General features: G+C 34.8%; 2 protein-coding genes across 2 annotated transcripts; both read right to left on the minus strand.

Annotated features, from left to right (window-relative positions):
* Nucleotides 1-733: 733 nt before the first annotated feature.
* LOC149534551 (uncharacterized) lies at nucleotides 734-2,933 on the minus strand. Its single transcript, XM_089804956.1, has 3 exons — nucleotides 2,077-2,933; nucleotides 1,500-1,672; nucleotides 734-1,380 (listed from the first exon to the last, which is right to left on the minus strand). Exons 1-3 carry the CDS (start codon nucleotides 2,800-2,802, stop codon nucleotides 1,302-1,304), a joined length of 978 nt encoding a protein of 325 aa, XP_089661082.1. The 5' UTR covers nucleotides 2,803-2,933; the 3' UTR covers nucleotides 734-1,301.
* A 7,961-nt stretch (nucleotides 2,934-10,894) lies between these two features.
* Nucleotides 10,895-13,126, minus strand: LOC149534552 (uncharacterized). The gene is made up of 3 exons (XM_089804954.1): nucleotides 12,245-13,126; nucleotides 11,178-11,350; nucleotides 10,895-11,051 (listed from the first exon to the last, which is right to left on the minus strand). Exons 1-3 carry the CDS (start codon nucleotides 13,001-13,003, stop codon nucleotides 10,973-10,975), a joined length of 1,011 nt encoding a protein of 336 aa, XP_089661080.1. The 5' UTR covers nucleotides 13,004-13,126; the 3' UTR covers nucleotides 10,895-10,972.
* Nucleotides 13,127-13,960: the final 834 nt, after the last annotated feature.

Raw genomic sequence — 13,960 nt, forward strand, 5'->3', positions numbered from 1 at the left:
ACACAATAATGCAACACATTTAAAGCAAACACAAAGGGAGAGGGCTAGTGGGAAACCTTATCAGATGGACCTCTCCAATATAAAACTGTGAGGTTTATACTCATTAATATCAATATGTGCTTCAACATCCTTCAATAAAATCATCACCTAATTACCATGTATGTAAATGCATATAAGCAATGGATTCGTCAATTTTTTTATTTTTTTAAGAGCCAAACATGTATTGATATTGTTGATAATAATTAGTTAAAATTTATTTTTATGCATTTTTTAATAGATAATTTTACATCACAATAGTCCATTTTGATATCTAATATAATATGATAACATGAGCTTATATTGATGCCTCAAAAAGACTAGCAGAACTCAATTTGGTTTGAGCATATGACTCCAACCTCATTCCTTACATCATATTCTTTAAATTTTAGTTTTCACTAAATATATTTAATTAATTATATTATAATCTTTTAATTATATTTATATTAAAAAAATTCTCCGTCTATTTAACCTAATATAACAGTTTTGTTTTAGGTATTCTAAATGTATTCCTAAAAAAAATGGTTGTCATAATTTCAAACAATTACATTTCAACATTAAGCTTATCATGTAGATGGAAGACTATTGTAACATAAACCATAACATTCAAACTTCTATTCATACCCTTAAATTTATGTCGTTTGCTGGATAATAATCACTTTTGCTGTTTGCTTTCTTACAAATAAGATTTAAGATCTGAAGCAAGAGGGATCTTTATTTCCAACATATTCTCTCAAGGATTACAACCAACTTAATTACTTCTCTTTAAGAAGTTCAGTTGCAGATGAGATCCTGGTCATCCCCGCAAACTTTTTCCCTCGTCGTCTTTATAAGTAATCTTTGATTAATATTTATCACAGTTTTAGCTACAAATTTATATGTTCCGTATCAGTTCAACAATGTTTTAGCGCCAATCTTTCTGTTGAGATCAGAAGTGAAGACTTAAAGCTTACCCCTGCAGTTTTGTGAGGAGAACAAATATCCAGTCTCATTTTTGTGAGGAGAACATATATATCCAGTCTCATCATAAGTTAATGCTAGCCTTTAGGAGCTCATCAAACACCATTCTTTTAGTTATTTATACGGTAGCATCTTGGGATTCACTCGAGAAATTAAAAAACAGAAAGATGAATGTCATGAAAATTTTGTAAACCAATCTTTTCAAGAAAATACTAGGATATGGACAGAAGTATTTAAAAGCCTAGTTGATATATTAAATAGCAGCAATAATTACGAAAGCTCAGATTGGCCGGACCCATTGCATTTTATTGTATGGTAAGGTCATTCTCCTCTTCACCCTCTTCGCAGGTCCAGAGGAAATGAGCATAAGATGCAATCACATAGCTGCAACACATATGGTGGACTATTATTAGATAGAATTTCAGGGTTCATTACTAAAAATATATGAGAGGCGTGGAAGGGCCTAAGAAGAGAGTGAAAAGGACATGGCAAGAGCTTCTTACCAGTCTTGAGGGGCATCTTCCACTGCTCTTTCAAAGTAAGTTTGGGCCCGAGTTAGATCCTTTTGTGTGTCCCATATGAATTTGGCATACAGTGACAGGATCTCTCCATCCTTAGGACTTTCCAATATGGCCCTGGTATAGTACTCTTCTGCTCTCTTCATGTCATGTTGAACCTGAGAACATCAATCCAAACAGGGCATAAAACAACTTCATATCAATACCAATACAATATCAAAATTCTCTCAAGATCAACAAGTTTTAATAACAGTGATGCATGACCACCCAGACGAATATTGGTGTCCTAGTAAGAGCCGGAACCCTTCCTAGAGGCTACTCAAAAGGAAATGGAAACAAAAACAAGGAAATCCCGCCAGAAACTATTATGTGGCTCTGGGTATTAACGGATTTTCTTTTATTCAAACCAGCCACATCCTCATGTGGTAGAAAACATGTATTACACTGTAGTCCTCTGATTGTCATTGGAAGCCCATTTGAAAGATATCAGTAAACATACAATTTCCCTCTTGACATAATCTACCAAGTTGTTTAACTTAAAAAGAACAGATTCAACATCCACCTCGTGCAAAAACTTGGCATAGTTCCTCAGCAGCAGAGAATTGTGAGGGTTTGCTTCTAACATATTTTCATAATACAAATCTGTAGTGCTGATTTCCGTTCCAGAGCTTTTGTCTTCCCCTGTACCACCATCTTGAACGTCATAGTCTTCCTTTATTTCATATACACGGGCAGGAGCACATCCTCTTTCAGTGCACACCAAAGCCATTCCATTCCATCCAACCATTAAGCTTCGCAATTTCTCTGCCATCACAGAATTCACAGACATACTTTCACCATTCATAGAGACAAAAAAATTGTGGGTCATTTGGTTTTTATGTTCTTGTAGAGGACACTGAGGATATAAGATCATATCCCTCTCGGATTGAACTTCTCTACAAGGGGACGAATTCTCATTATGGCTTTCCTGATTGAGAGAATTCACCATACACATCCTATTGAATTCAACTATGTCATTTGGAGCAACTAATAGCCCATTCTTCCTTGACCGCATTACTCTGCAAAAATGACATGCTGCAATTCTATGATTGTTTTCTTCATTCCCGATGAGAGGGTGCATCAGATTAAGTGTAGCAGATAGCTTAACTGCAGAGGCATTCCTATCTTTCAGAATAGAGCACTTCTTAAGGCTAGCACACTTAGAAAATTTGTACTTACATCTGCTAAGATTAGAAGGCTCTGAAAGAAGGCCAGGATGATCCATCAAACAGGAAGGAGGTCTTAACATGATTCCCCCTTTAAAATTTGGGCTGGAGAGCCCTCTTTGGATACTACAGGAAAGTATCTCCGACTCAACAAGATAAATAATGTGACACCGGAATATATGGACTCTACAGATGCTCTTTCTTCTAGAGGGATCCTATGGGAGATAACCATGGGTTGGAATTTTTACTGAGCTTTCATCTTCAGAATTATAAGCAATGAGCTAGCTTTCTCAGGACAGCAACACTAGCGTCTTTCTCTTCCCTCACAGGAATATGCTGCAGTTCAGAAAAGTAATGAATTTGTTGTCTTTTGAATTCATCCCCATCAGTCAATCTGGAATTAGTGTGAATGGAGAAAGTTGAAAACATCTTTTAAAAATGGGCAATGGGCTTGGAACATTTGTATGTACTGTGTTAACTATTGGAAGGAAATCAGATTGAAAGATAATGACTGTACAGAAAGGAAAAGTAATAAGAAAAATACAGTATATTTCAAATTCTATTTTTCTTAGAAGGAAATGAAAGTTTTAAGTAATTTTCTAGAGTTTATGTTTCTGATCATGTATTTGTTAAGAATTTTGAATGAGTAATCTATAGTTTTTGTTATAATTTATCTTCAAATAAAACTATTAAGGATTTTATTTTTAGACTATTAGTATAATTGATTCCCCTCTTCTTACCTGTCATACACCATTAATATATAAGGCAAAAAAAACCTTATCAATCAGTTCGTTGATTGAATGAGAATTTCATAGTCTCTTTTTTTTTTAAATTAAATAAAAGCATATAGAGATTACATCAAAATAGATACAATAACAAAAAAAACAGTCATACAATGACTTGGACAGCAGCTTGAGACTCAAATTCTAGAAACAACCGTTGTAGTTGAGAATTGAATAGTTTTAGCTAGAGGTCTTCAGAAGTTGATTTTATAGTTGTATTTCTCACCTCAAAAAATGATTTACATATTGAAATGGGGTTCATTACCTGGTTAATTTTCTCCTTTTGATCTCAAAAGCCTAATTGTTAATTGAATTGAAGAGACGAGATTTCTTAAGCAGAGTTTTATGGATCTTGGTTTGAAAGATTTGGATTGATGGATTCTATTGGTTGTGTGGAACTTTCTTCCTCTATTGGTGTGGGGATTGTACTTCCCATTTCAAACCTTCAAAAACTTTTAAGGTAGAATATTTAATTTTTTCCTTTGTAATATGAGTGTAAGCTTACTTTCAATTTGATTTTTTCTATTTGAACAATTTTATATGTTTCCAAAATTTGAGGTATGAGATCATATGCAAAATGATATCAAAATTTTATTGGTTGTATAAAATGACATTTTCAATGTATTTTTGTGATGTTGTGTAGTAGGGGGTGAAATGGTTTAATCAAATTTTGATTTCTTAAATTTTAATTTTTCAGTTTTTGGAGGTCTATCACTGGTAGATGGCCTCTAAATATGTTTTTAATCTGAATTGACATTATGAGAAAAGTGGATTTTGATTATTCTAATATAATATTATTGTATGGAATAAGGACTTTATGTATAGAATTTTTAGTGTAGGATCAAATTGGATGCATTCTCTTAGTATTGAGACCAATCAACTATGTCTTGCATATGAATGGAAATATCAATATATAAATGAGATAAATAATGTTATTGAAATGTTTTGCATTTGATATTGGCATGAGCCTAGGTTTAGGTCCTAGAGTGAGTACAAGGAGTGTCATCTAGTAGGTGTTCAACCCTTTAGTGACGTGCAAGCAAGCATGTTAGAAGTATTAATCAAGGGGTAACTTAACATGAAATTTTGGCTAGACACATAATAGAGATTCCTCAAGCATGTCATGGACACTATCATGAGGCTATGGGGGACTTAAGAAGGCATTCCCACAAATAGAGCACAAAGACTTTTCTAGAGAGACATATTCACTCATGTGGTGTTGGCTCTTGCATGATTGACATTCTCACTAGTATGGCAGAATGCTCGATTTTGTATGGTGCATCTTCTTGAGCACATACAAACGCACTACCTACATCTACTAACATTATAAGGCTCTAAAAGAAAGCCATGATGATCCACCAAATAGGAAGAAGATCTAAACATCATTCCCCCTTTATAATTTGGGTTGGAGAGCCCTTTTTGGATACTTCAAAAATGTATCTCTGATGACTCAAGAGTTTCTTTCAACAATATTAATATTGTGACACCAAAATATATAGACAATGCAAATGCTCTTTATTTAAGAGAGAACCTATTTTTATTAGTAAGTATTGGGAGGTAACCATGGGTTGAAAATTTAACTAACTTTTCATCTTTAGAATTATAAGCAACAAGCTAGCTGATTAGGACAACACTAATGTCTTTGTCTTCCCTAAGAGGATCATATGCTACTATTAAAGAGAGCAATGAATTTGTTGTCTTTTGAGTTAACCCCCATTAGTTAGGCTCAAATGAGTGTTTTGGATTGCATGAATGGCTCGAAAGGTCAAAAACATATTTTAAAAATGGGTAGTGAGCTTGGAACATTTGTATGTATTGTGTTTACTATTGGGATGAAATCAGATTTAAGTGAAGAGTTACAATGAATAAATACAATAATTCTAAGATAAAAGTGTAAAGGAAAACTAATAAGAAAAACACAGTATGTAAAGAATAGGTATGAGACTCACCAAATTTCACAGTTTATTTTTTTAAGGAAACAAAAGTTTTAAGTATTTTTCTATAATTTTTATTTATGATCAAGAGTTTTATTTAAGGGATCTATTGTTTTTGTTATAATTTATCTTCAAATAAAAATGTTCAAGATTTTAATTTTAGACTACTAGGATAATTGAATCCCATATTCTTGCATGTTATATACCATTAATTTATTACGTTCTATTTCAACTAATCCTTGTATGGAGAGGCAAGAAACCTTATCAATGAGTTCTTTGCTTTAATAAGAATTGAATAGTTTTAGTTTGGAGGACTTTTAGAAGTTGATTTTATAACCATTATATTTCCCATTCAAAAATTGATTAATATTTTGAAATGGGGCTCATTGCTTGGTTAAGTTTCTTCCTTCGAATATCAAAATCCTATATGTTAATTGAACTAGAGAGATTTGGAGATTTCTTAAGTAGAGTTCCATGGGTATTGGTTTGGAAGATTTGGATTTGGAATATTTGGATTGGTAGATTCTAGATCGGTTGTCTGAAATTTTCTTCCTTCTGATGTGTTCATTGCACTTCATATTTCAAGCCTTCATCAAGGTTTGAGGTAGGAGATTTAATTTATTTTTTCTTTGTTCATTTGATTTTTGATAGTTACAAATGATTTGTAATGTTAATGTAATCATTCATTCAATTCAAATTTTTCTATTTGAATTTTTTTTATATGTTTCCAAAATTTGAAAATATGGAATCATATGGGAAAATGATGTCAAAATTTTATTGATTGGATAAAATAACATTTTCAATGTATTTTATGATATTGTGTGATAAGGGATCAAATGGTTTAATCAAATTTTAATTTATGAAATTTTATTGTTTTGACCTTTTAGAGGTCTATCAATAGTGGATGGCCTCTAGATTGATTTCTAGTCAAAATTGGCATTTTGAGAAAACTGGAATTTAATTGTTTTGATATGATATTCTTATATGAAATAAGGACTTCATATATAGAATTTCTATATTATGGAATCAAATTGGATGCATTCTCTTAGTATTGAGACCAATTGAGTATATCTTGCATGTGAATGAAAATGACAATATATAAATGAGATCATTGATTTTACTGGGATGTTTAACAATCAATGTTTTCATAATCCTAAGTTCAGGTCTCAAAGTGAGTCTAAGGAGTGGCATTGTATTGGTGTTCAACCCCTAAGTGACATGCAGACAATTATGTTGGAAAGTATCAATCAAGTGATAACTTAATATGAAATTTTGGCTAGACACATAATAAGAATAAATAGATTCCTCAAGCACACCATGAACACTATCACGGGGCTATGGGTGATTTGGGAAGGCATGCCCACACATAAAGCACTAAGACTTTTCTAGAGAGCAATGTCCACTCATGTGGTGTTGGTTCTCGCATGATTGTCATTCTTGCCTATATGATAGAATGCCCTTTTTTTTTGGTGTGTCTTCTTGAGCACATGAAAACAAACTACCTACACTACTCTCTAGGGTTTAATGTCTTGTTTAGATTTGAGTAATGATCCAATATGATTTGGATTGCAATTGCAACTCTTGTTTCTAATGTTGATCATGCTTGATGTGTATGCTTTGTGTCTTGCATGAGTGTTAGTCATCCACCCCCCTCGTGTATTCTATATAATTTTATGGGCCATGTGACAATCTCCAAGGGCATGGTAGGGTAGACCTACACGTTTGGGTGGATTTCAAATGACCATCGGGGACAGATGAAGATGGTACATGATTGGAATGGAGAGCTCTTTCTACAACTTCTAGACTTGCATTTCATTTCTTGATTTTTCTTAGCTATAGTCTTGATTCTATGTATTTGGAAATTAATATAATCTCTATAATCATGAGATATGTTAGTAGTAGTTTGTGTGCACCAGTATTGGTACGAGAAATGCTTGTTATATATTCTTTCATAATGAGCTCATGTTATAACTTGATAATTATCATAGGAAAAAAGAAATTGGAATGTAAAATGAACACAATTGTTGTCTTCTAGTATTGTAGAGGATATTTAGGTTGCCATCTTCGTTTCTCATTGTTATCATGTGAGTTTGGTTGAGTTTAAGTAAACCTAGGTAGGATTTGCAAGTGTTAAGAGTTCTTCTAAGTCCTTTTTGTACATCCTAACATATCTTGTAAATTATCATAATGCACTTCTTAAAGAATTGATATGTATTTGAGTGTGAAGGGAGTTTAAAGGGAAAACTTGGCATTTTCAAGATCAACTCAAATTTGTCCATGGTTGTGAAGGTCACCTAGTGAGCTTGAGAGAACTTTACACAGTTTATTCCAAGAGATTTTTAATTAATTATCTCAATCTAAGTATTGTACTTGTATTTTAACCTTTTCTATAGTTTTAGAGTGTTCTAGGTGTTGCAGTGAAGTGTAGAAACTCACAAGTTAGGATATATGGAAAAAATGGAATGATAGTGTGAGTATATCAATCTAGAAAACTACAATGTGAAAATGGGACACTTGCATAAAAGTTCAATGTGTGCACAAAAATAAGACTAATTTGATAATGTATAGAGTTTCCTTCATAGTCCTTTCTATGTGCTAATGTCCTTTGTTGACACCTTAGTCCAACAATCTAGTCTAGCAAAATTTCCAAGAGATCAAAGCATTTATTTGACCTTGTTTAATTTTACATAGTCAAGTTTTGAAAATTTGGTGAGGGTCTTGGGTGAGTCTAGATACCTCATGTATCTTTCCTAAGGAACTAGAAGACGTTTCCCATTTTTTGTTTGAGTTTCATGTTTTTTATTATGCAATGTTGTGTAACGTCTTTTTGACTTAATCTTGAGGCTTGAACTCAATATTTTTATAATGCATGTTTAATGTAGATATTTAAGAAAAAATCATTCCATGAGTTCTTATGCTTGTTTATATCATATCCTTATAATTCCTAAATGAGGTATTATACACTCATTATTGAACAACTCTTTTCTCCATTACTACATCCCTCAAGATCTCATGTCATTTCATATAGTCAACCTTAGACACCTCATAATTCACCATGTGTTCCATTATGCCCTCCTAATCGCATACCATTAAACTATGATACATCATCCAATGTTCCACTATCTCATCTTAGCCCATCTCATTAATCTCAATTAGTCCATCCTTTGTTCGATTATATGGTCTTGTCCCATTATAAGCTCATAAAGTTCACCCTATATTCCTTGATTCTCTCTCGGTCCCATCTCATTTTTTTTAAACTAAAAGAGGGGTAAAAATTTTATTGAATAGCAAAGAGAGTTGACAACACAAGAAACAAAGAGAACTACATAGCTTTATCCTGGTCCACAAGTTGATCCAGCATCTGAGGTAAATCAAGGGGAAGCATCCTAGGATCAAGAATGTTCCAAGCCGGCCCCTGCTCAGAGGCCCAATTAGCCAGACAATCAGCCACACCGTTCCACTCACGAGGGATATGCATAAAGGACACAAAATCCAGAGAATTGCATAACTAAATGATCTGTTGAATAACCAGAGCCAAATGCCGGTCCACATGCACAAGGTTCCTATTATGCAATAAGTTCACAACCACCTGCAAGTCAGTCTCACAGATGATTCTTTTCTAGCCACGTAGACAACACTGTTCCACTACAACCAAGATAGCCAAGGCTTCCATGAGGTTATTAGTATGGTAACCCTTATATATAGAAAACAGAAACTGGATATCACCAGGACTATCACGCCCAACTCCCCCAATACCATCCGGACCAGGATTTCCCCAAGAAGAACCATCAGTGTTGATTTTAAGAGTGCTTGCCTCAGGAGGACACCAACGTCCCTGACAATTAACACACTGAGGGGGTTGCTTAGCTCTATTCCCAGAGCGGGTGTGGGGGATCGAGGGAGAGAAACCCTGAAGAGGAAAGGAGAGGCGAGAGTAAATACCAGCATCAATAGGATCCAAACCCCCACCGATGTCACATTTAGCAAGGAGTGTTTCCTGAAGAGAAGTAACAATTCTCCCCCACAGGTGGCTGATCTCAAACTGCAAATCATGAAAGATCCTTCTATTCCTCTCAAGCCAAACATGCCATAAAATAAGGGAAGGGCCGATAGTCCAAGCAACTTGAAGAAAAGAAGTCTTCGAAGGGGAATGGCCAAAACGGTCCTAGAATTCAGACAAAGAGGACACATGCTAGCACGTGCATCCCCACACACTCCACCAGAGGTGCCATAAAATTAAAATTTCATTATCATAGATTATTAAATGATATTTTTTCATAATTATTAACTTTAAAAACCAATTGACTTGATTAAACAAAATTTATTATAGTAATACTAAAAAATTATAACAATATGAGTAACATAAATATTTGAAAATACAATATAAACATATTAGGTAATACAGTTAAAAAGTTTACGGTGAATGAGATGGCAGACATATTGCGGGGACAGTGAAGTGACTGGCATATAAACTGACATGGCAGAATGTGTCAGAAATGCATGGGGACATGGGAAACAAACGGAAGGTCCATTGATGGAAAGGCTAAATGGCAGTAGCCGGTGCCATTTCTATAGTAGTGAAATTTCAGCAATTCTTGGGGACATGGGAAACAGACGGAAAGTCCATTGACGGAAAGGCTAAATGGCAGTAGCCGGTGCCATTTCTATAGTAGTGAAATTTCAGCAATTCTCGTCTCTCGAAATGCACTTGTGCCTCATACCAACTACCAATCCCAATAATCTAAAATCCACTCCCTTGTACTTCCCCATCTCCGACCTCGCCTAGAATTTTTCTTTGTCAACCTTGAGCCCCTTTCTCAACAAAAGAACGGAGAGAAGTTGTTATATTAAATATGTTCTACGGAATGCTGCTAGGAGCTCAAACAATTTAATTTAAGCTGCTAACTTATCATGGAGATGGAATGCTGCTATGATATAAGCCATACCAACATTCAAATTCGTATTTATAACCTTTAACTGATAAGATCCATTTTTGCTCTTTGCTTTCTTATCAATGACGTTTAATGTTTGAAGGAAGAGGAATCTTTGTTCCAACAATTTCTCTCATGGTTCACAGCCAACTGATTATTTTTCCTTTAGAAGTTTGGTTGCAGACAAGATTCTGTATAACCAATCTTTGATTAATATTTATCACAACTTTAGCTACAAATGCACATATTCTGTGTCAGTTCATCAATGGTTTACTACTGATCTTATTGCTGAAATCGGAAGTGAAGACAAATCTTACCCCTGAGGATAATATATATCCAGTCTCATCAGAGGCGAAGGCTGTCCTTTAGTAGCTCATCAAACTCCATTCCACTAACTTAACTTTTAGTTATCTACACACTAGTGTCTTGGAATTGACTTGAGAAGAAATTATAAAATAGACAAAGATAAATGCCTGGAAAATTTTGTAAACCAATCTTGTCAAGAACACACTATGTTCGGGACAGAACTACTTAAAAGCCGAGATGAAATATAAAGCAGCAACAGCAGTAATTACAAAGCCCAAATAGGCCGATCCCATTTGCATTTTACTGTATATTAAGGTCATTCTCCTCTTCATCATCTTCGCAGGTCCAGAGGAAATGAGCATAAGATGCAGTAACATAGCTGCAACATCAAGCCCAACATGGTGGGTTTTTATAGATAGATTTTTAGGGTTTGATGCTAAAAATAAATAAGAGACACAGCAGGACCTGAGAAGAGAGTGACAAGTACATGGTAACAGATGCTTACCAGTCTTGAGGGGCAGCTTCGACTGCTCTTTCAAAGTAATTTTGGGCACGAGACAAATCCTTGTGTGTTTCCCATATGAATTTGGCATACAGTGACAGAATCTCTCCATCCTTTGGGCTTGCCAATATGGCCCTGCAATAGTATACCTCTGCTCTCTTCGTATCATGCTTTTCCTGAGGACATCAATCCAAACAAGACATAAAACAACTTCATATCAATGGTATATCTTATTAAAAGTCTTTCGAGATCAACTAGTTCTAATAACAGTGATAAATTACTACCCAGATGACTAAATATTGATACAAGTGTCATAAACTCAAGGTTACTACATGGCTAATAACAGTGGCTCACAGTTGGACAAATACATAGTTTATCGAAATTCACTAGTGATCAGCAACTGTACGGTTCTAGTCATATGATTTCTACAATTCATAAGCTTACTGTGCTTATCTTTTAGTATAAGCATATAGATTTACTTTCTCAAGAATATCTATCAAACTCCTTAATCCATCTTTCAATTATATTCTCTAACATCTAAGAAAATAAATTCAGCAATACCAAAACCAATAGACACAGTAATCCATGACTACCCAGATGAGTAAAGAAAGATAGACAGCCTTTATGTTCTAAGCCCCTTGCAGTTAGAAGGAAGGGCTTGCTGTTCAGTGCTGGGTTTGGTAGAGTGGGATGATTGTTTTAAACTTTTGTAAATCATGTCATAGAGAGGGTAAATCTTAAACCACCATTACGTGATTTTTTATTCTGGAAAGCTTAAAGGTACTTTTAGGCATTGGAAAGCTTAGCAATGAAAATCGACGTCCTGGTAAGATCAGGATCCCTACCATGGGCCACTCAAAAGGAAATTGAAAGGAACAAAAAAGAAAACCCCACCAATAACTCTTTTATGCGGTCATGTGGTAGATAACCAGTTTCTGGAACATGTATTACACTTTAGTCCTCTGATTGTCATTGGAAAGCCATTTGATTGATATCAGTAACATACAAATCCCTACTTGACATAATCTACCACGTTGTTTAACCTAAAATGAAACAGATTCAACATCCACCTCATGCAAAAACTTGGCATAGTTCCTGAGCAGAAGAGGATTGTGAGGGTTTGCTTCCAACATCTTCTGATAGTACAAATCTGTGCTGCTGGTTTCTCTTCCAGAGCTTTTCTCTTCCCCTGTTACACCATCTTGAATGCCAGAGCCTTCCTGTATATGCTCTCTTTCATCTACATGGGCAGGAGCACATCCTCTTTCAGTGCACACCAAATCCATTCCATTCAGTCCAGCCTTTAAACCCAACAATTTCTCTGCCATCGCAGAATTCTCAGACATACTTTCACCATTTACAGAGACAAAAAAATTGTGGGTCATTTGGTTTTTATGTTCTTGTAGCGGACACTGAGGATATGAGATCATATCCCTCCCGGATTGAACTTCTCTACATGGGGACGAATTCTTGTGATGGTTTTCCTGATAGAGAGAATCCATCATACCCATCCTATTGAGTTTAGCTCTGCTATTTGCAGCAACTAATAGCCCATTCTTCCTTGACCGAAATACTCTGTAACAATGACATGCTGGGGTTCTCTGACTGTTTTCTTCATTCCTGATGAGAGGGTGCATCAGAATACCTTCTGAAAGAGCCCTTTTAAGTTTAACAGATATCTCAACTTTAGAGGGACTCCTACCTTTCTGGCCAGAGCACCTCTTAAGACTTGCACACCTAGATAGTTTGTAGTTAAGTCTGCTAAAATTACAAGGCTCTGAAAGAAAGCCGGGATGATCCATCGAACAGGAAGAAGATCTAAACATCATTTCCCCCTTAAAAATTGGGCTGGAGAGCCCTTTTTGGGATACTACAGAAAATTATCTCCGACTCAAGGGTTTCATTGAACAAGATAAATATTGTGACGGCGGAATATATAGACACTGCAGGTGCTCTTTCTTCAAGAGAGAGCCTATTTTCATTTGTAAGTAATGGGAAGTAACCATGGGTTGAAAATTTAACTGAATTTTCATCTTTAGAATTATACGCAATGAGATAGCTGATCATGACATTGCTAACGTCTTTGTCTTCCCTGAATTTGAATTTGTTGTCTTTTGAGTTCACCCCCATCAGTCATTCTGGAATGTGTGCTTTGGCTTGAGCGAATAGAGAAAGATACAAAAACGTCTTTTAAAAATGGGCTATGAGCTTAAAACATTTTTATGTATTGTGTTTACTTTTGGGAGGAAATCAGATTTAAAGTGAATAGTTACAATGAGTAAATACAGCAAGATAAAATTGTACAGAAAGGAAAAGTAATAAGAGGCTCGCGAAAGTAATAAGAAAAATACAGTATGTAAAGAACAGGTATGAGGTTCGCGAAATTTCAGAGTCCATTTTTTCCGAGGAAATGAAAGTTTTAAACACTTTTCTATAATTTTTATTTCTGATCATGGATATGTCAAGGGTTTTGTTTAAGGAATCTGTTGTTTTCGTTATAATTTATCTTCAAATTAAACTGTTAAAGATTTTAATTTTAGACTCCTAGTATAATTGATTCCCCTGTTCTTGCACGTCATACACCATTAATATATTGCGTTCTATTTCAACTGATCCTTGTGTGCATGGGCAACAAACCTTATCAATCACTTCTTTGCTTTAATGAGAACTGAATAGTTTTAGCTTGGGGGATTTTTAGAAGTTGAATTTATTGCTATAATATTTCTCATTTAAAAAGTGATTAATAATTATTACTTGGTTAATTTTCTTCGTGTTGATATCAAGAT

The sequence above is a fragment of the Cupressus sempervirens genome, chromosome 10 (assembly GCF_028749045.1).
Source record: "Cupressus sempervirens isolate cs-2001-9-10 chromosome 10, ASM2874904v1, whole genome shotgun sequence".
Lineage (NCBI taxonomy): Eukaryota > Viridiplantae > Streptophyta > Pinopsida > Cupressales > Cupressaceae > Cupressus > Cupressus sempervirens.